Below are 20,992 nucleotides of genomic sequence, written 5' to 3'. Positions count from 1 at the left end.
AAATGTAACCATATACAACGATGAATGCAATGCATTGGATCCACAGTGTACATTCACTATATCTTTGGGGTTGATTGTTTTTAGTGTAGAATGTGTTCAGCTCACTGAATTTACATAAATCTTCGATCGTGATCAGATCTTTGATTTCATCTTTTAATAATGAACTTATTTTTCCACAAGTATTAGAACTTTGAGAGTTTAAACAAGCGAGAAAAGTGTGAAAATCTTCATGTCTGACCAAGAAAAGTGTAAAAAAAAAGTGATTTAACCACCTTAAAACATCTGTAATTCTACTTCCTGGATTACACCTAACAGATTTTGTATATTTATTTATTTAGATCATAACTTCTATGACAAACAAGTAAACACTGATTACTAGGTGAGTGTATTGGCAAGAGTCTGTCGATATGATACATATCGTGATACACGGCTCACAATATGATATAAATCGCAATATATCCCAAGACTGTACAAGAACAATTTTTCGCAATTTTTTTAAGAGTATGACTTAGAAAAAAACTCTACCTGAATATTAATACATCTGTCATGGTAATAAAATTGTAAAATAATTTTTATTTAATGATCACAATGCTAAACACTAACTGTATCTCAAGTTGCTTTTACCCACAAATTCATGAAGCTTTTCTTTTGGTAAATTAAGATTATTTGTTCTTATAGGGAACAGTCAATATTGTGGGATTTCTACAACAAAATATTTTTAGTATAATAGTTAAAAAAAAAAACATAGAATGAATGTGCTTAATCCAATAAGCTTCCAAAAGTATGATTGAGGAAATAGAATGTGGTTTAATTTCAACATTGCTAAATGTAGCTTATCCATCACTAGTGGTGGGAGGATTAGGTGGGAAATAAAAGTAAGACCCTGAAGGGCGCTCATAAATAATTAGTGAAATTTCACCTTGTCAGAAGTTTAAATCGAAACAAGTATCGCCAGATTAAGTATTGCCAAGTCAATTTTTTACCTACAATAAGGATAATGGATCCCATGATAAATATTTTTTGTAAACTGTACACAGAAATAAGCATTTACAGAAGCTTGGTCAGTATGTGTGATCCTTAATGTTGTTTTCTATATTATTTGGATATGTTGTGTCTATTTCTGTGTTTATTTTTAATCAGGAAATTTTTAGTCTTCCGTCTTCTACCAATTCTGCCGTGAAGTGTTCGGAAAACCTTGTGAAGTTCTTCCTGTCAGCTCGTATGATTTTTTTATGAGATAATCAGACAGAAAGCGTCCGCGCAGCTTCGCTCTGTTGCAGTGTGATTTAGCAACGCTCGCTACTTGTGGGTGTTTTCACTTCACCTGTGATGTTCTCTTCCTTCCAGAAGGAGCGACTCAGACCAGACGATGAAAGCATCGCTGCAGTAGAAACAACCTGGAAGCTCTTGGCTCTGGACTGAACTCACAGGACTGGAAAGTCTGTTTGAGATGGACTGAAACGAAGACCTGCTGACTAATTCCTGCTGTCTCCCTCAGTTTCTTTGGTGTTTTGAGGTTTCAGTCAGGCGTTGTTTTAAAGTGATCACACAAGCACTGCACCTTCTTCCCCTTAGGCAGTTAAAGCTGCACTGACTAACTAAAATATCTAACAGCACCAACAGCAGATATTGAGGGGAAAACAGTCCTCCTGAAGAAATTAAAATCTACTATTCTGAGAGAATATTTGATATCTTAGTTATGTTTCGATTTGATTGATATTTAACCTTCATTTTAACCCAGAAAAATAAGTAAACGTGTGATTTAGAAGAATTTAGTGAAGGGACTTTATTTTGAAGGAGCTGCTTAAGACTAGAATCCATTTGCTAAACATCTTTTCTTGTTTTGTTGTGAAGGTCGAAGCAGTTTTATGCTTTTATTCCTCTCGACAGTGCTTTCCGTGGCTAAAAGGAACCCATGTTTTTATCGTCAGGAATGCTGTTTGCTTCTTTCTGGAGCTCGTCTTCCTTTTTTCTCTTTTGTGCCCGGTGTTTATTCGCCGCGCTATCTGCACAGTTTCCTCTCCCCCTGCTCTCCTCTCGCTTTCCTCCTCCTCCTCCTCCTCCGGCCCCTCCCTTCCCCCGGCGAGCTCGCACGCTGCCTCTCCTGCTTGGATGATCTCTGCAGCGGCACGTGACGCGGCGCTCGCACATGGCCCGGGCGTGTGAGAGACGGAGCAGGAGATTTCCAAACATGCAAAGCGAAAGGCGCTGCTCCCTCCAGCAGCGCTGGCTCTGTGCAGCCTCACAAGAGTGCAGAGTCAGAGTCTGGGTTAACCCTCGCCTCCCCGGGTGCTCTCACACCACCAGCCGCATTCATGCTGCTTTCACACAACGTTCAGCCTAATTAGTTAGAAACTAACAGACTAATTATTGTTTTCTGGATTGTTCATCTTCCAATCCATCAATCTAAACTCTGGATTATGTTTGATTTGAGGATTTATGGCTCAAAATCCAGCTCGATGTGAAACACCACAGAGTGATCCTATTTGCATTTGTCCTCACATTATTTCACATTCTGCCTTTAGGAATATATTCCAGAGATAGAGGATGAATCTAAATTAACCAAAAGCTGCAACTGAAGCACTGAAGCTTTTAACGAAAATACTGCACACTCTTACTTTATGCACATTTTTTTTCTTTTCATTTTTGCGTTACTCTGTTGAGCTGCCTGTGTAAATAGAATTCCTTTAAGCTTTAATTATTATTTTTTGGGGAGAAACCGGAAAAACCTTCACGGAGCAGTTATTATGTTAAAGAACTAAAATATTGTGGCCCTGAATTGCAATTCAAACCAAAAAAAAAATCACTTGATGCAAAAACATTTTAAAGATTACAATAAGATTTAAATAAGCAAAACAAATGATATAAAAATTCCAAGAAGAATTCCAGGAATTTTCAGGATTCAAAATGAAATCTATAAAAAAATAACACAAAATAAGAAACCGGACAACACCTGCCTTTACTGGTTTCTTATTGCCTTTCGTTTATTCAAATTTTCCCTTTGATTTCAGAAAATTAGTTTATTTTCGGAATTTTTTTTTCTCTTTTGCGGTAAACAGAAAAAGTGGTACTATAGGATATCACTGATTGGATGATGAAGATTGACCATCACTTTTACCAAAAGTTATTTAGCGTGAAGCTCCGTTTATAAGTTTTAAATCCACTTTTTTGGCGGTTGACCTCTATAAATGAGGCTTTAAAAGTCCTGTCTGTTGCCATTTTTTTGAAAAATTAAAATAAACTTTTTAATTCTTGAAAATACAGTCAAAAACACTCTGTGTGCCCCCTACAGGCTGAATCGAGGTATTACAGTTGAATTTTGTGATTGGTCAAACCATTTAAGTCACGGGTCTTTTCAGAAGTCCCACATCATGATCTGCAGCTCCAGTAATGATTACAGTCCTGTTCCCAAGCCCCACCCCTCTGACTGGTTTTTTGCACTTCGGCTGTGGGTGGAGTCAGCCTCCAACTGTCTTGTTTGGTTACCCTTTAAGGCACAGAGAGACAGAGTGACACTCCTCATCTGTGTCTTAAAGTAGCCCTACGTTGTGGAACAAAATAAGTTTTGTTTTGAATAATTAAAAAAAACTCTTCAAAATACTAATGTTCTTTAATAAATGTTTTACAAAGTATGATCAGAACTGTTTTTGATGAGTATGGATCGGTAACGGGTAGTCTTTGGCTGCAGGGGTGGGGGTTGGGGGTTCTCGGTATTCGCGGGTTTGCGGATGTCTCCGGTCTCCAACCCCCGCGAATAAAACAGAACACTATAATCAGAAAACTTGAACACTGAAGGACACTGAACACACATTTAAAAAAACTCAAGGGTCAAAAATTTAACATTTCGGGTTTCTTATTTTTATTTATTTATTTATTTTGAATTTCAGGTTTCTTATTTTGTTACATTTCTTTTTGATTTCTGGAAATTAAGTTGTTTTCCAAAATGTTTCGTTTTTATTTCGTATAACTTTATTTGTTTAATTATGTTTTTATTTCAATAATTTTGCTTTTATTTTTTTTTTCCTTTTTAATGTGATCTTTAAAATGTTTTTGTGTCCAGTGATTTGTTGATATGATTTGCACTTCCGGGCCACTGTAGTTTAGTTCTTTAAAATAGCCATATGAATGCTTTTCCGATATCTCTGAATTATTTTGACTAAAGCCACAAACGATTACAGCCGAATTCCAATTGAGGATAAACACTGCGGCTGTGACTAATCTAAACAATAGCTGCTAAAGGAAATCAGAAAATGTACTAATTTGACTAAAGTGCAACCGGAAATGCGACAGGCTTTCTGGTTGCTATGTGCTTATTTTCTTTGAGGAGACTGTAATTTCAATCAAAATATTGCTCCCCAGCTAACCGACTGTAGTGCGAAAATGAAACCTCTTTAAATTCTATTTATTTGTTGTGATGCTGTGAGTCACCATCCTCACAGGCTGCAGCAAAGCTGCTTGCTGACTATTTCAGATGACAAAAACTCCCAACATCTGTCCACCTTTGAGCGGCGGTTCTTAAAATCTGAACTTTTGCCTCTCCGTGACGACGTCCACATGACATTCTCAATAATACTGAGAGCCTGCTAAACCCTCTAAGCCTGGACACAACATATGGGTATTGCAGTTCCCATGGTTAGGGGTCACATGGGGTTACTCCGATCTGCGATAACGTGGCATCGGCTTCGCATCCGAACATCTGACACACGGCGTGCACAGAGGTTCAGCGCTGAAAAGCTGCTGGAACAAAATGTTCCGATCTCACTTTTCTCCACAGATCTCTCACTTTTTTGCCGTTTAGGTTTGGTGTTGTTGTGTTAAGCTGCTGTTTTTTCAAAGCCTGTTCTTGTCAGCATTTGATTTATTTCAGAAAATGTGTTTTTCTTTACTCTACTTTCATTTTATTGACCAGTCTAACCTGCCTGTTGCGTTCCCTCTAAGTTTCCGTGGCTTCTATTTTCCGAGCTCTTATTTTGACTTTCTTTTGTAGTCTTTGTGAGCATGTTTTAGTTCCTCCTATGAGCTCATATTAAGGTCCTCTGATGCCTACGTGACTCACTGTATCATAATTTGCCTCTTTTTTCCTGTCGTCCCTCGCAACAAAGAAAGAGAAATGTCACTTTAGCCAGACATCACAAAAAATTATTCAATTGAATCTTTTAGATTCTATGAGCCCCAAATACCAGCCGATACCACCAAATTTTGAAAGAATTCTAAACAATTCCTGACTTTTTGTTTTCTCTGTCAGCTGGGTGTTTTTTAGCGGCTCGTCTGATTGTCTGTGATGTGATTACACTCTTGTTTCTCTCATTTGTGGGAACATCTGTCAAGTGAAAATAAAATAACCTGAGAATTGCTGAATCTAGAATGTGTGTTTGAACATCACAGCACCACTTTATCAAAAACACACAACAGGTATCACTTCCACTTCCTTCTTAAAGACCCACTCTGATAAAAATTGTGTTTTTATCAGTTCTTGTGATAGAGGACATACATATATAAAGAAAATTAAGCTTAAATTTGAAATTCTGTGTATTTTTTAAGCAAATCAGGATCAGGCAAAATAATGATCATTGAAAAAGAGTGTGTTTTTGATATAGAAAAGACGCTGGATGGGTCACAAGCTCCCTGCTGCATTCCATTCTGAAGCATCCACTTGTAGACAAATAGATCCATGAACGCGTTTGTTTTCCTTGTCTGATCTGGTTCACATCTTTATAGCTTCGATATTGCTCAATATTTTAGTTGTAGTGCTGTCACGTGGTCAATTTTTTGTGTGATTAATTAATCTAATGAATGTATTTGTTTTAATAGCAATTATTTTTAGCTTAATAATGGCTATAAAAAGTGTAATTCTGAGGTATGTTCCTTTTAATTCATGACATTGTGCTTCAGTAAAAGATCAAACAAAAAAATGGATTTATGAAGTTTTTCTATTAGAACAGGCTTCCAAACTGTACTTTTACACCAACAAGGGTTGTTTTTTTAATGTAGAACAATTCCGAAAAAAAAAAAAAACAGGGGCACAACATCAGATTTACAGAAAAACAGTGGGAAAACTGATGACCAACTTCTAAACAATATCATAATATGTGTTGAAATACCTCATTCCACAGTTTACCATCCCTTGCAATCAGCTCTCCATGTACACCGTTAATTTATGATAATGAACACTTGTGTGGCTTTATCCCTTTCATAAAAGACAATAGCTCATGTGTTATGCTGTTGTTTTACGTTAGTTCTGTGAAGACCTACAAAGTCGCACACTGACCACATCACAGTTCCCCATACCTAACCCTGGACCAGTTACATCGTCCGGTACCATGTCCCGAGGGTTGGGGACACGTGATGTGATGGGAACAGCCAGTACATCAAAAAATGAATAACCAGTTTCATCTTTCTGATTAATCCTTCTGCCAGCAGTTATGAGAAATACTGTGATCTTAGGGAATACATGTGGTCAGCACCAACGAGGCCATAGTCTGTGCCGTCTAAACCATCCTCATTGGGTCCCGACATACTAAAGAGTGCCAAGAAAAGGTTCTTCACATCACCAGGATGTAGTTTTCAATTATGTACCACTGCTGGTGATTACCAGGTATATTTAAGTCCATGTTTTATGCTAGTCACTGCCAGAACTGTAATAAATGAACATTTGTGCCAGAAATCTTGGTCTTCCCCTCAGTGGATCGTCCACCATCCATGTGAGCAAGGATTGTCAGCACCTAACCCCTGCTGGACATTAAGCTCCACCCCAGACTCAACATTTACTCTTTCATCACAGAGAACATCCTGACCAGTAACATCCCCACACGAATGGGATGTCAAAGCCCTCAGAGGGTGTGGTCTGCAACGTCAAGACCACCCTCCCAGACCTGCAAGGCTTCCACAAACATAGACTGAGATCTAGAGCCAGGAAAAATCCTCTAGGAGCCCGGTCGCCATAGCAACAGACTGTTTCCTTTGCTGGCTTCAGGGGGCAGCTTCGTTCCTGAGGCCATCTGCATCTTTGACACGGACTGAGATGAACTCCTCAAAGAGGAACTGCTGCACATCTCCGTCCACTTTTACTGAACTCACTCTAGAACTGATTTAACCTTTAATGACTCAATATGTCCGCATGAAAGCTTGATCGTTGAGTTGTAAGCAGATTCACATGTTTGTACTAATTTATTCTCTTCCATGCAAGCCCCTCTGTTTACTGAGTTTGCAAACACGCATAACAATGCCATTTATTAGCAGGTCAAAGTCAATTAAAAGCATCTAAATATTAAAAGGAAGAAATTTTGATTCAGAAGACAAAATGTCTTCCCTAAATTCACATTTTACAATTGGAATAATTAAGACAATAAAAGTTATTTGAGCGAGAGAGACACTTTTTTTAAAATCCCCATTCCAACATTTATCTGTTTGCTCTTCTGCATCTCTCTGTCAACGAGATTCAAAACCTGGACCAGCTCCTGCAGGGAAGACTTCGCCTGTCTAAATGAGACAAACATGTTGTTTAATCCACATTTCAGTAGTGATGTGACGGCGTCGTCTTTCAGCTATGCTCACATTTTCTAATCTTTCTGTGGCTGTAGCAAATTTGAGCAGAACATGTGATCATGAGCGTGTTTGGCTTTGGAGGTTTGGAAACCTGACGCAGCTCTGGCAAACATCGCATTCTTGAGCTCATTCAGGTCTTTGAATGAAGGTGAAACTGAGCTGTTTTTAGGATGAGAAATTAAAACGTATCAGGAAACTCATCCTTTAACTTGCATATTTGCAACTAAGATAATCCTTTTCACGTGTTATGCGTGATTTACACAGGTGTGTCTGCGGTGTGTCTCCGTTGCATTGCATGGTCGGTCTCATTACCGTAAGTTCGCTGACATTAGCTGCGTTTACATGTGCAAAATGTCTTAAATCAGATCAAAGATCAGATTAGAATTTATCTGCGTACATGGCCCTGGAAAACTTTACCCGATTATAAGAAACGTTTACATATGGCAAACATTCGATCGGAGTAAATCATTTTGACAAGCGCAGAACTACTTAAAATACCAGAAACAGCTGTAGAAGAAGAGATAGCAAGTTTGGTTGTAAACAAACAAAACTACAGCATAGATTGATGGACAGGACATAAAATTCCTGTGTAAAGCTTGTGTCGCAGATGTCAGACGCTGACATGATGGAGGCGATGTAATCCCGACTTATTCATTACCGTTCTATTTTTTGGATATTCATCTCAATACCGGACAAAATGAAGCAGCGAAAATAGTCTAAAAACAGACATTTTTTTTTTTTCGTGGACACATTCTCCACGAATAAAAAAACTCGATGGACTAAAGTGACTTTAAAAAAACAACAACAGGAACTCATCTAAGAGGTCATAAAAGAGCCGTAACATGAAAAGGCACTGCAGGACTCTTGACTCACTTAATCAGGGTTTCTAATTCAATGTGAAGAAAGACTTTTAGACTAAAATGGAGTTATATTTCGCGTTTGTTGTTGCTATATTTGATGGAACCATCTCCTCCATCAGTGTAATTTAGCTGAAGAGCTCTTGAATTCTGCAGCTTTTTTTTCTTTTTAAATCTGCAAAAATGAAAGATCTTTAAATAACAGAGGCTCTCTGTGTGGTTTTCATCTTTGCTTGATGATCTGAATTATTTAAGAGGCAAAAATCCTCAATTTTCTTTGACAAAAGACCCAACATCTATGCTCTGTATTTCTAAGTAGGTTAATGACTAACATTGTTCAATATTATGATTCCATCCGTTTTTATTTCCATATATATGCTGTAAGTCTTTTGCATTCCCTTAAATTGCATTTGGAGCGTTTTAGAAGCAAATGAGTTCAAATATGATCAAATCATAGCAGCATCTTTGCTTTTTCTTCTCTGTATATGAATTAAAATCAAAGTATGGCGTGTGCATGTGGACGAGATTATTATTTCCAGCCTATTTTCCATATCTTTCTGGGTTTAGCTCTCTCTCGTTGCAGCTTCGTAGTAACACTTCAGCTCCACAACGACCTGAGGGATTTCTGGCTGGATGCATCAAGCTCAACCCAGTCACATGTTCATAATTCAGAATAAAGAGCGCGCGCACACAGATGAAAGGATGCTCCCATTAAAGCCGTCGTAGCTGCAAAAGTTCTGCGCAGTGGGCACACAGGAACGCAGACGCGCATCCACGTTCGCGCTCAGACACGCGCTCGGCCTCTCGTGGAAGCACTCGGAGCAGAGACTTGCAGCACTAGCGTTCTCTTCTTTGCGGCTCTGTCCTCAATGAACCTCTGCTGTTTTTCTTTCTTGCAGCTCTCCGTTTCCTTTTCCCTCACATTTTTAGCATCCACCACATTGATCCAACTGACAATTCTCAGGACCCTTAATAGTAAAAGCTATCAAAATAAAAGAAAAGTATTAGAGCCTTATTCACATGCACAGTGACACGGGGGTTGACCCATTTGGGTTCTCCAGGTTTTTGGGTTGTCCTAGCCACGGAGGAGCACAGGTGTGTCTTGCAGTTCCCTTGAGGTTTGTCCAGCCACCATAAGGGACGCCATAAAAATGGAATGTGTACCGTGAAGTATTTGTGATGCTAATAGAAGTGGTGTACACATTTGATGTACAAATGATGCTGTGGTTTTGTACCCTTACGACACACTCTTGTCATTAGTATGGTGCGCAAACTGGTTCATTATTGACCACGTAAATGCTGTATGTGATACTTAAGTGCCTGTAGGACACCCACGCAAACTTCCTCATTTGTAACAGGCTGCATGTTAAGATTACAAACTTATCACGTGAACAGCACTCACAGCCTCTTTGTGCAGTGCACAGGATTTGGGGGGGTTGAAAAAAATGTAAAACTGTACGAAAGGCCTATGTTCCACCTACTTCACCCTTAATTACCCTTCACTATGGCGGCAGGGGCTGGTGGTGTTAACAGCCCTGACCTACTTCCGGTGTCTCACCTGTGAGTCTTGCGACCCTAAGTCCATCAGCTCCACGCGGCTCACGGAAGAAGTCAGCGCTATAGTCACGGTAGTCAGTCCTGCTACATATTCGCTAATTTTATCAAGATAATTCACACTACTATAAACTACGGGATAGTATCATGGGACAAAATTAATCCATTTATGGCATGAAATTGGATTTAAGCTTTGGTGAGCCGGTTTGCGGGTAACAGTTCACGGCTGTGAGTTGCAACTTAAATCTCGTGGGTTGCATCTCACAATACTGGAGTCACAACACATGAGATTTGAGTCATGACCCCCCCGAGACTTAAGTCGTGACCCACAAAACTTGAGCCGCGACCCAAGAGACTTGAGTAGTGACCTACAAGACTTGAGTCGGGTCCCACAACCTTGAGCGGCAACCCACAAGACTTGAGTAGTAACCTACAAGACTTGAGTCGGGTCCCACAAACTTGAGTGGCAACCCATGAGACTTGAGTCGCGACCCACAAAACTTGAGCCGCGACCCAAGAGACTTGAGTAGTGACCTACAAGACTTGAGTCGGGTCCCACAACCTTGAGCAGCAACCCACAAGACTTGAGCAGTGACCTCCAAGACTTGAGTTGGGTCCCACAAACTTGAGTGGCAACCCATGAGACTTCAGTTGCGACCCATGAGACTTGAGTCGCGACCCACAAAACTTGAGTGGCAACCCACGGGACTTCAGTTACGACCCACAAGACTTGAGTGACGACCCATGAGACTTGAGTGGCGACCCAAGGGACTTGAGTGGCGACCTTAGGGACTTGAGTCGCGACCCATGAGACTTGAGTCGCGACCCACGAGACTTGAGTCGCATCCCACAAAACTTTAGTGACGACCCACGAGACTTGAGTGGCGACCCACAAGACTGACTTGGGTACTGTATTTTTGGCAATAAGGTGCAGAGATTTTCCCAGCATGGCCTGGAATGGGTCATTTTCATGTTGTACCGCAAACGTCTGGACAGTAAGTCATCGGGGAACATGATTTCCTGAAGACTGTCGCCTAAAGAAGACCGATCTCTGTTAGTCGCAATATCTCTTTAAGACGTTCCCCCATTACAAAATATAGAGTACTTCTAGCTAAAGCACAAAACCTGAGAGTCAAATCCAACTAAAGGTCATTTGACGTCATGTAAACTTTAGGAGTATGTAAACACTGGTTGCTATGGATACAAGTACTGGTTTCTACGAAAAATTATAAAATAAAGTTTGATGTAAAGACATGAACATGAAAGGATGTGATCATTTTGTTTGAAAAAATGTATGGTTACTATGGACTTTTATTAATCAAAACTATGACTTAAGTATGCTTTCAAAATAAAAGCTGTTAGAGTCTTTAACATATAGGGACAAAACGGGGCAAAGAAGGTGATGTTTGCTGCTTTCATTTACATTCATTTCTGTTTTAAGGATATACTTTTACTTTTTTTTCAGATTTTGTACTTTCCCTCTCAGAGGAGGAGATCTCAGTTTGGGCAAATTGAGCGCTAAGTGGCCTCAGTAAGCTGGTGGAAGAAGTTTATATTAAAAAAAGATGAGATTCTGCTGTACAACTCCAGGAAACTGATATTTTATGGCACTTCCCTGTCCACCAGAGGCACAGGGCAGGGAAACTGATGCTTGTGCCCTGTACTTTCTGAGAAGTGTGTTTAATGCATCACTTCTATCACATGTTGGCCAAATGTTTAGAAAGCGGTGCCAATCCAGGCACGCTTTACAACCTTGGAAAGGTGATAGATGTAAACCACCAAAACATTTTACATCCACTTATCTAAAGAATAATAAGTATTCAATTTGGTCTGGATTGTATCAAAAACCCACCAGTATTTTAACAGTAGCCCATTTAATTGACCAATGTAGACAAAACAAAATGATGAACTGCAATAGTCAGAAAACAAGAGGTATACAAATCCAAAAACACTGAGTGTCTGTTATAAGACTAGAAAAATAAAGTAGTAACAAAGAAAAAAGAAAATGAAAATCTGTTAAAAGATTAGAGAAAAATGAGTCAGTAACTGTAAAGATTATACATCGATGGATGAGAAAGTGAGAGAACAATCCCAAAAGGCTTAAGTAAAAGCTTGGCTCAGGGTCAGAAACCAAACTCTACAAGTATAGACTAGTGAACAACTAGATCCACTGTGTGACTGAGGGTCACCACCCAACACATCAAATATTCTGTCAAAGAACATTTAACCCCAGAGCAGGGTAGGTGAGGTTGCTGTGGTTGCTCTTGCTCCATTGCTCTGGCCTGGCTTGCATTATAATATTGAACACTATATTGCACAACAATGCATTGCAACCCATCTTTAAGATCTATCAGGTATATATATACTGACGAAACATAAGCTATGCAATCCCTCAGGTTTTACAAAGTATTTGTTGTCAAGTCGTCACATATTGACGCATGGTTAAGGATCTGCGTCCAGTACCGGTAACGTTCCACGTCTGGTACCAATCCGCGTCCAGTACCATGTAAAGCTTCATCCGGGTTGACCCTGGAGGTTGGGGAGCTTTTAATTTGAAGAGCCAGTACGTCAAAAAATGACGAGTTTGGGACACCCAAAATGTCAATTTTTGACTCGGAGGGGTCCTCAACCATGCGTAAAAACGTGACAATTTGGGATTGAGAATGTGTTGGGTTTTAATGTAGACACTTAAGAAGTCAAAAATTGATGACAAAGCAGTGATCTGTCTTGTGGGTGTTAATAAAGGTCAACACTGCTCTCTATCTTGTACCACTCTACGTCATAACTGTGTCACGGCATGGATACGACAAAAGGGATATTTTGGATGCATCTAAAGCTTTACAAAATCACAATATCTTTCAACAAACTTTCAGCTTTCAATTGTTAAACAAGGCTACCGGCAGCTAAAATTTCCAAAATCTCATGATTGATTTCTTTTAATGCTTGCCAAATGTAAATTACAAGAATTCCCCTCTGCATTTGGGATGCCACCGGGACCATATTAGGGACCAGTGAACTTTACAAAGCACGTTGGAGTTAACAGGATGGTATTTGCATTAGAAAAACATAGTTATTGTCAATGGTTGTTTTAAAGGATTGAAAAACCTGAGAGCCTGAAAATCTTAAAGCGGAGTACATCCATAAATCCCATGATGTGATAAGGACAATTGTGGGCGTGGCTTACACAAACAACAGTTTCTAAGAAAATGTTAAATAATTAACTTTTATAGATAGTAGATGCTTGTATTAGTCATTCAAAAAGGCTAAACTTCTGAGAGCATGCTTAGACACATGTAGCATTATTTGAGACTAGAGGTGGCCGATACTGGATATTTGGGTATCGATTTGATACCAAGTACAAGGCCAGTATCGCCGATATTGATACCAATATCAATACCGATATCGGTGATACTAGCCGAGTGTCTCAATTTCACTATTTGGTTTTATTTATTTATTTAATTTACAAATATAAGGAGGACTGCACTGCACTCAATTTTTCTACGTAAAGTACAATGACAATAAAGTCATTCATTAATTCATTTAGTAACGATACTTTTTTCTTGATTTGTTTACTTTTACAATCATTTTGGAAATACACAATTTTTTAGTTAATAAAGTGTGTAATAAAACACAGGGGTGCGCCTTTTACACAGACAATGTTGCCAGAGACTGGAGACAGATGGAAACTGGGCTTGCATGAAAATTCAGTACATATTTAAGAAAACTTGCGACCATAGTATTGATTGTAGCACATTAGTATCAATACTTATCAAGATCGATACGCCCGTCCCTATTTGAGACCAGAGTCTACAAAAAAAAATAATCAACAAAAGTTTAAAAATATTGCAAATTTGAGTATGACTTTTTCATAAATAAGTTAAAATGCAACAATCACAAACACAATCCTGAGAAATTCTAGACAACTTTACAAAATAACATTTATTCTGTGCTGAGTTCGCATTTCTTTGTATGTTTTTTCTCAAAATTTGGGTGCAAAATCTCTGTGAACTTCAAACCTTAGTGGTAGTTAAAGCAATGCAACACTGGAGCACCAGAAGGTGCTGTGCTGCATCAACATCTAAAACACAAAAGCTCCTGGGCCAAGTCAACAAAAGTATACACAACCATGAGAATTTTAAAACACCTCATAATTAATATTGATGACTCACCACAGGCCTCATGGAATAATTATAATAATTAATACAAAAATACTCATTAACCAATAATGAAGATAATTATCCTGTAAAAGCTTCTAATTCCAAAAGTAGATAAATACATTTAAAAGATAAATGCTAGCTGTTGTTCTCACAGTTTGAATCAAAGCAGGAAAAGACAGGAGATAATGACTTATGAATATATAACAGGCTGAGAGCTGAGGAGGGTCACCGAGCAGCCACTCATCATACGCAGGTATGGCAGGAGAGGAAATCCTGCTTCACTTAGCGCGCACGGGTCATGACTAGTGCCGCATCACTCCACGGATGCTGCATCTGCAGCTTCATGTGCAGCTGAGGGAACTAATGATCTGTACTCACTCTGAGCCTCCAGCAACTACGACAGAAATCAATGTGTGTTGATCGTTTGCCTTTTTGTCCTAACAATTTCCTTATGCTTCAAAGTCTTACAATAATTGAATATTAATTTTTGTTTCATTTTTCAGGTTTTCAGACATAAAGCCAAAAAACAGAATCTAAATATATTCTAATCTGATGCTAAAAACCAGAACATAAAATAATTTAATTTGAGAAGTCCGAAGCTAAAAGTGACTGAAACTGGAATGATTTCCACGTTGTGTGTCGCTGCATGAACTGCTTGAACTTTACAGCCACTTACCGTGTATGCACTCAGCTCCTCCCATCATGCTTTGCTGCTGCTGTGGTGGTGGCTGTGGCTGGATGGTTTCCAATCCGAGAAGCGAGGAGGAAGAGGACGAGGAGGACATGGAGGATGAAGAGGAAGAGCAGGGTGGAGGAGATGTGGGAGGACACTGAGAGCTCTGGTTGGGAATGGCAGACTGGGAGCTCTGAGAGGACAAAATGGAGAACAAAACATTAAAATATGTTAACTTAACTATATGTTAACTTGTTAACAGTTATCAGATGTGGACTACGGAGCTTCTTTTTGCTATTTCTGGGTCGTTTTTCTTTTAGCTATTAGCATATTACAACTACACAGCTTAATATTAAGGCCTGCATAAGTAATTAATGTCATAAATTTGGGGATTAAGACACATCATAAATTTCTTATAAGACTGAGCCAGAGGCAATGCTGGAATGATGGATTTGCAGTTGTGTCAACAAATTCTTGAAGATTTATCTAAATAAATTGGTTTAATTGTGCCAAAAATGTATACCATAGAATAAAAAAAAATCCTGAAGTTTTCTAAGTGGCTTTAAAATTAGGGGTTGGCGTACCAATCTGAGCATCGATAGTATCAATACCAAGGTTAAGTATTGATACTAGCGTGATGAGATTGATTAATTTTGCCATTTTTCTTTAATACGTACAGTAAAGAGCTTGAATTCACTTCATAAAGTGCAGGATCTTTTTGTCTGCAGTTTTGCCAGATTGTTAAAAAAAAGCCAAATTTGAGTAAAAACCTGCCCAATTTGTGCAGGAAACTGCCCAATTTGGTAACATTTGAAGTCTGTGTAAACAGCGCACCACCTTCTAACACCTTGCCTCATATTTGCATGCAATGGCAGGATTTTTTTGTTGAATTGACATTTTAATCATTACCATGTCATATATATTTGCAGTGCTGTTACTTATATTTTTGTTAAATTATTGCCTTTTATTAAATTTTGCACTAGTTACTGTCATCTCCTTATTATGGCGGTATTATGCCATTATTAATACTCATGTTCTATATTTGATTTATGTTAAGTACAGGTTGCTGTAATTATATAATAAACATTTTTATTTTCCAAAAGTCTCAGTCCTGAAAAAATATCAGTATGAATATTGATACTGGCAATACTAGCCCTGTAATAATTTGGGATTGATGCCCAAAATCCCAATTTCCTGTTTGGCTGCTTTAGCATAACTTTATAGTCTCTTGCAGTTTTAATCATAGCCTTTTAAAAGCTAACATGCTAACGTAAAAACGAGGGGCTAAAAGGCAGATAAAAAATAAGCTTTATAGGTTACATTAACATTACCATTCTATTACATTTCTATGGATTTGAAATAGGAAGGGTGGAATATGCTGCAGTACTACCCTCTGGCTATGATTTACTTTTTTGATTTTTGGTAAAAATATGGTTGAAGCTAGCCTAACACGTCACATGACCGTCACTGTTTTTTAATTTAAAGGGGCTAACATGCTATTGTTAAACGGAGCGGGACGTGGGGCTGATTGATCCACTACGCTCTCTGGGTGTCGAGGGTGACCTCGCCTGCTATTGCAGTGAGTGGGAACAAGCGCTCGCAGAGGCATAGGAGCTGGCAGGGAAGGTGCAGCCACAAAGGAAAGATGAGAATAGAGAAACTTTAGTGTTGAGTGTTTAAAAAAAAAAAAAAAAAAAGCATATTTAGACTTTTTTAAATTAATTGGCAGGTCATATCTGTTTTAAAAAATGGGAAAATTTCAAGCTTTTACCAGGTTTTATTCACAATCTAAGTTCAAAGCGGATGATAATAAAACCCGGATGACCTAGCAGTATTTACACTCATCACTTATGGTACACACAAATCTTTGAAACGTCATAAGAGTCTCACATCACATTTGTACGTAAATGCAGTTTTTTGTATGTATCAAGTCATTTGTGGGTACTTTTTAAGGATTTGTGAGTATAGTTAGTTTCAAGCTGTTGTAATTTACAGTTGTGCATGTGTAAATTATATTTTGTATATGTGAATACACAATTGCAAGTAAACACAAATCTATTATATGAGTTACAAATCAAGAAGTACGCACACACAAATCAAATAATACTATTGTCCCTCCATAAAATACTGCTTTGTGGTTGTTTTTCATGAAGAATTAACATAATGAAACTTTAAAAATGTTTATTTTGAATGATATACCCTTTTAAAGATGCTGGCTTGCCTGATTCTATTTGTTTTTCTTTTATATCTATGCTCTTGAATTGAAGGACTTTCAGCTTCACAAGATGAACATTTGAACAAAAACACAATTTTGATGGAAAATTAACTAAAAGCCTTTCTGGCAACGAGCTGGCCACTCCAAGCTCTCCTTCTTTTTCTTTGCTTATGATGGAAACTTTTAGATCATCTCAATGACGATGACCAAAGACATTTTACCTGAGAGGGGATCTGGGCGCTGGCAGAGCTGGGTCCATTGCTGTGCATCCCCATCCCATTCTCAGTCAAGAACTCCTCCAGGTCCATGTACTGGAGCTGGAACAGGCCTCCGTCACATGGCAGCGTCCTCTCCCACAACAGTGGCCCCAGAAAGGCTGACTGGGAGTTGGGCCGAAGTGGGCCAGAGCCTGGGGTTCCTCCCACCCCACCGGGACCCCCGGCGTTGACACCTAAAGAGTCTTCATCTGAATCCAGAGGCTTGTCTTTATCTGGGGATGAAGGAGAAGAAAATATTGTTTTTGATGGAAAGACAGTTTGGTGAAAAGTACTATAGAATGAAGCTCTGCCGTTGGTGTTGAAGGGCAGGAGGAGAGATAAGAAGAACCAATACTTCACTCCCATCCTGACAAGGTGAGATAAACTGAAACTGTGGGGTCAGAAAGGACGAGTTTGCACGTCAAACGATGAGATGTTTTGAAAATAAAACAAACAAAAAAAGTCAGTTCAAGAGAACTGAAACAAGCGAGTGTGATGTCACCCATAAAAATGGTTCTGGACTTCCAGCGAAATGAAGCTAATTCAGTCGTCATTTTTTTGCGATTGAGACACCGTCATGTTGGTGGGAGATGACATCAGTAAGTCGGTCTGAGTCAACATTTCGATGGTTGCCACTCACACCAATCAGGAGTGAGCTAGTTGAAAGTCTAAGCTCCTCCCACTGAAAGCGGATTCAGGAGAATCCATCAATCAAATGCTTCAAACATTCGACGAGAGATCACATACTTTTATTAAGGTCTCTGATTGGCCAATTTATAACTTGAATAGCTTGCAAAACAGAAAAAATATTAGGATTTGCAAGAACATGTTAAAAATGTTGCAGAAAAAAAAAGGTATTCTGACATATTCTGACAAATCTAGCGACTGAGTAAAAGCGGTTAAATTCTCAATAGAAGTCCATGGGATTTTTTTTTTTTTTTGGGACCAGTCGGTACTTCCTGTTTGGAATGCCAAGGGGTAGTGGTCACTCAGTCCAGTTATCACACCTCACGCTAGTCTCAAAATTCATTACGACCCAATAACTATGTTCATTTTGAAATTTTGACAGGATATCTGAAAATTTTGGGTCAATTTAAGGAATACTCAAATGGAACAAGTCTTCAAACCAAAATATTCCACTTCCATAGAGGGCGCCACTTTGAGTCAAGTGTGTCATCAAAGCAAATATGCACTTCTCTCAACTTCTCTTTTAACTAATAGATTTTTTTTAATTGGTTTGATGTGGAAGAAGGTTGCAAAATAAGAACTCATAACAATTTTTATTTCGTTTTTTTTTTCTTTCTGTAATGTTAAAAAAAATGTCAATATTGTGCTCAAAACTATAATGTCTTTATTTTTTATGAAGTATGAACAGAAAAAAAAAAAACTTTAAACTTAATTCCCACTAATTCAATCTGAGCTTGTGGGAATTTTTTCAGAGTGACAGAGAGAGATTATCATCTTTTATACCAAATTTGTGCATTTCTGCAAGAAAATAATCCCAAAAGCCAATTCTGGCCAGGGGTTTGTGCAGATGTAGAAATGCACTTAGCTGTGTCTAAAAATAAACCAAAGAGGACCGACCCCTGAACGAGGACCTGACAGAGAGAGTGAGAGTCCAATGGAAAGATGGATTCGGACCCTAGGCGTTCATTTACATCAACAGAGCCCCAGAAGGGAAATGCTACATCCACAAGTGCTCATACAAAACAAGCCCAATAAATGATGAAGTCTCATATAATTACGCTTAAAAAAATTTAATTTACAGAGTGAGATGCATGAAGAAGACACGGCAGCTGAGGCTGAGGATGAAGAGGAAATAGGCTGGAAAATAAAGAATATATACATGAGAGATTGGAACCAGCTGTGAATGGACAGAGGGGGGAGGAGCAGAAGCATTTACTCTCCTCTTAATCTCTCTTCAGCAGCTCCTCTATTCTATTTGTGTGTCTATCAAAACAGAAGAAGTTCTGTTTAAGGGACAGCCGTCACATTCATGCAAACGAGCCTGTTTTACAAAGATACTCATATAATTTTCTATTAAATGCACCAAACAAAAATAAAATATAAAAATATAATCCATCACACATTACCGGTGTGCCAAAACAATACACTGATTAGACAGCATGATTATTGCACAGGTATGCCTTAGACTATAAAAGGCCAATCTGAAACGTGCTGTTATGTTACAATCGGAGGAGTTTGGGGACTCAGTAAACCAATCGGCATCTAGTGTGACCACCTCATGCAGTGCAACGTATCTCCTTATAGAGTTGATCAGGTTGTGCATTGTGGCCTGTGGATTGTTGGTCTACTCCTCTTCAATGGCTATGCAAAGTCTCCGGGTATTGGCAGGAACTGGGACACGCTATTGTATCCACCGATTTGGAGCATCCCAAACATGCTCAGTGGGTGGCATGTCTAGTGAGTGTGCTGGCCGTGCAAGAACTGGGATGTTTCTCAGCTTTTTAAGAATTGTGTATAGATCTTTGGAACATGGTGCCGTGCATTAACACGCACAACATGAAGTGATGTTCTTGGATGTATGGAACAACAATGGGCATTATGATCTCATCATGGTATCTCTCAAAATTCCGTCAATAAATTGCACCTGTGTTCTTCGTCCAAAACCTATGACTGTCCATAGCATAACTCTACCTCCACCATAGACCACTCTACAACCTAATGAACTCTATGCAAAGGAGATGTGGTGCACTGCATAAGGCAAAGCGGCTCTGAGTCACCAGACCATCGGAGTAGACTTTTACCGTGGCCAGGCCCACCTGGGCAAAAATCCCACTGTCTAATCAGCATCAAGAGGTATGTGGGGGGACTTATACTCTGGGTGCAATTTATACTCCGGTTCCACTTATATTCCGGATGTGACTTATTATACAGTGTGACTTATATTCCAGATGCGACTTATACTCCAGTGCAACTTACACTCTACTACAACACACTCCGGATGCGAAATATACTCTTCTGCAACTTACACTCCAGATGCAACTTACACTGCGGATGAGACTTATACTCCGGATGAGACTTATACTCCAGATGAGACTTATACTCCGGATGAGACTTATACTCCAGATGCGACTTATACTCCGGATGAGACTTACACTCTACTGCGACTTATACTCCAGTTGCGACTTATACTCCGGATGAGACTTACACTCTACTGCAACTTATAATCAAGTGCGACGTATGCTTTGGATGCAACTTATACTTTGGATGTAACTTATACTCCGGGTGCGACCTATACTCTGGATATGGCTTATACTCCAGTTACGAGTTGTTCTCTAAATCCAACTGATACTCTGGATGCCACTTATACTTTGGACAAATGGGTACATGATCTATATTCATGGATATTTTCTTTTACAGTTCTATACTTTTGTAGATAATGTTTTCTTTTGTGTAATTTGTCATCATTAGTGTGTAGTTAAACACTTTTAGCATTGTTTGGGTTGATTTCCTGTTGTTACAGGCTTTTTTCAGAACACTTGCATAAAACAGGTTATAGATTTGGATTCAAGTTTTTAGAGAACACTTTTGTAAAGTTACATACTGTATCCTTGAGATTTTCTTTCCCCTTTCTTTGAACTTCCTTAGACAATGTAGCCCTTCCTTCTGTGTTTTTGGCTTTGTGTATAGTGCAGCAGATTTATTTCTCTTAATAGATCCTGTTTTCTCAGGAGCAGCGGGAAAGCAGGATAAAGGAAAAAGGTGTGACT

At 38.9% G+C, this 20,992-nt stretch overlaps 1 protein-coding gene across 1 annotated transcript in view; it reads right to left on the bottom strand.

The window, feature by feature from the left end:
* The window catches only part of dbpa (D site albumin promoter binding protein a), a gene marked incomplete at its 5' end in the record, with an annotated part of 33,214 nt that extends 15,723 nt beyond the window's left edge, over positions 1-17,491 (bottom strand). The window contains 2 exon segments of the mRNA XM_024298866.1: positions 14,790-14,979; positions 17,223-17,491. Coding sequence (XP_024154634.1) covers positions 14,790-14,979; positions 17,223-17,491 — 459 coding nt within the window.
* Positions 17,492-20,992: the final 3,501 nt, after the last annotated feature.

The sequence above is a fragment of the Oryzias melastigma genome, linkage group LG11 (assembly GCF_002922805.2).
Source record: "Oryzias melastigma strain HK-1 linkage group LG11, ASM292280v2, whole genome shotgun sequence".
Taxonomy (NCBI): domain Eukaryota; kingdom Metazoa; phylum Chordata; class Actinopteri; order Beloniformes; family Adrianichthyidae; genus Oryzias; species Oryzias melastigma.
The sequence above is the reverse complement of the archived record's forward strand: the minus strand, read 5'-3'. Positions and strand labels throughout refer to the sequence as shown.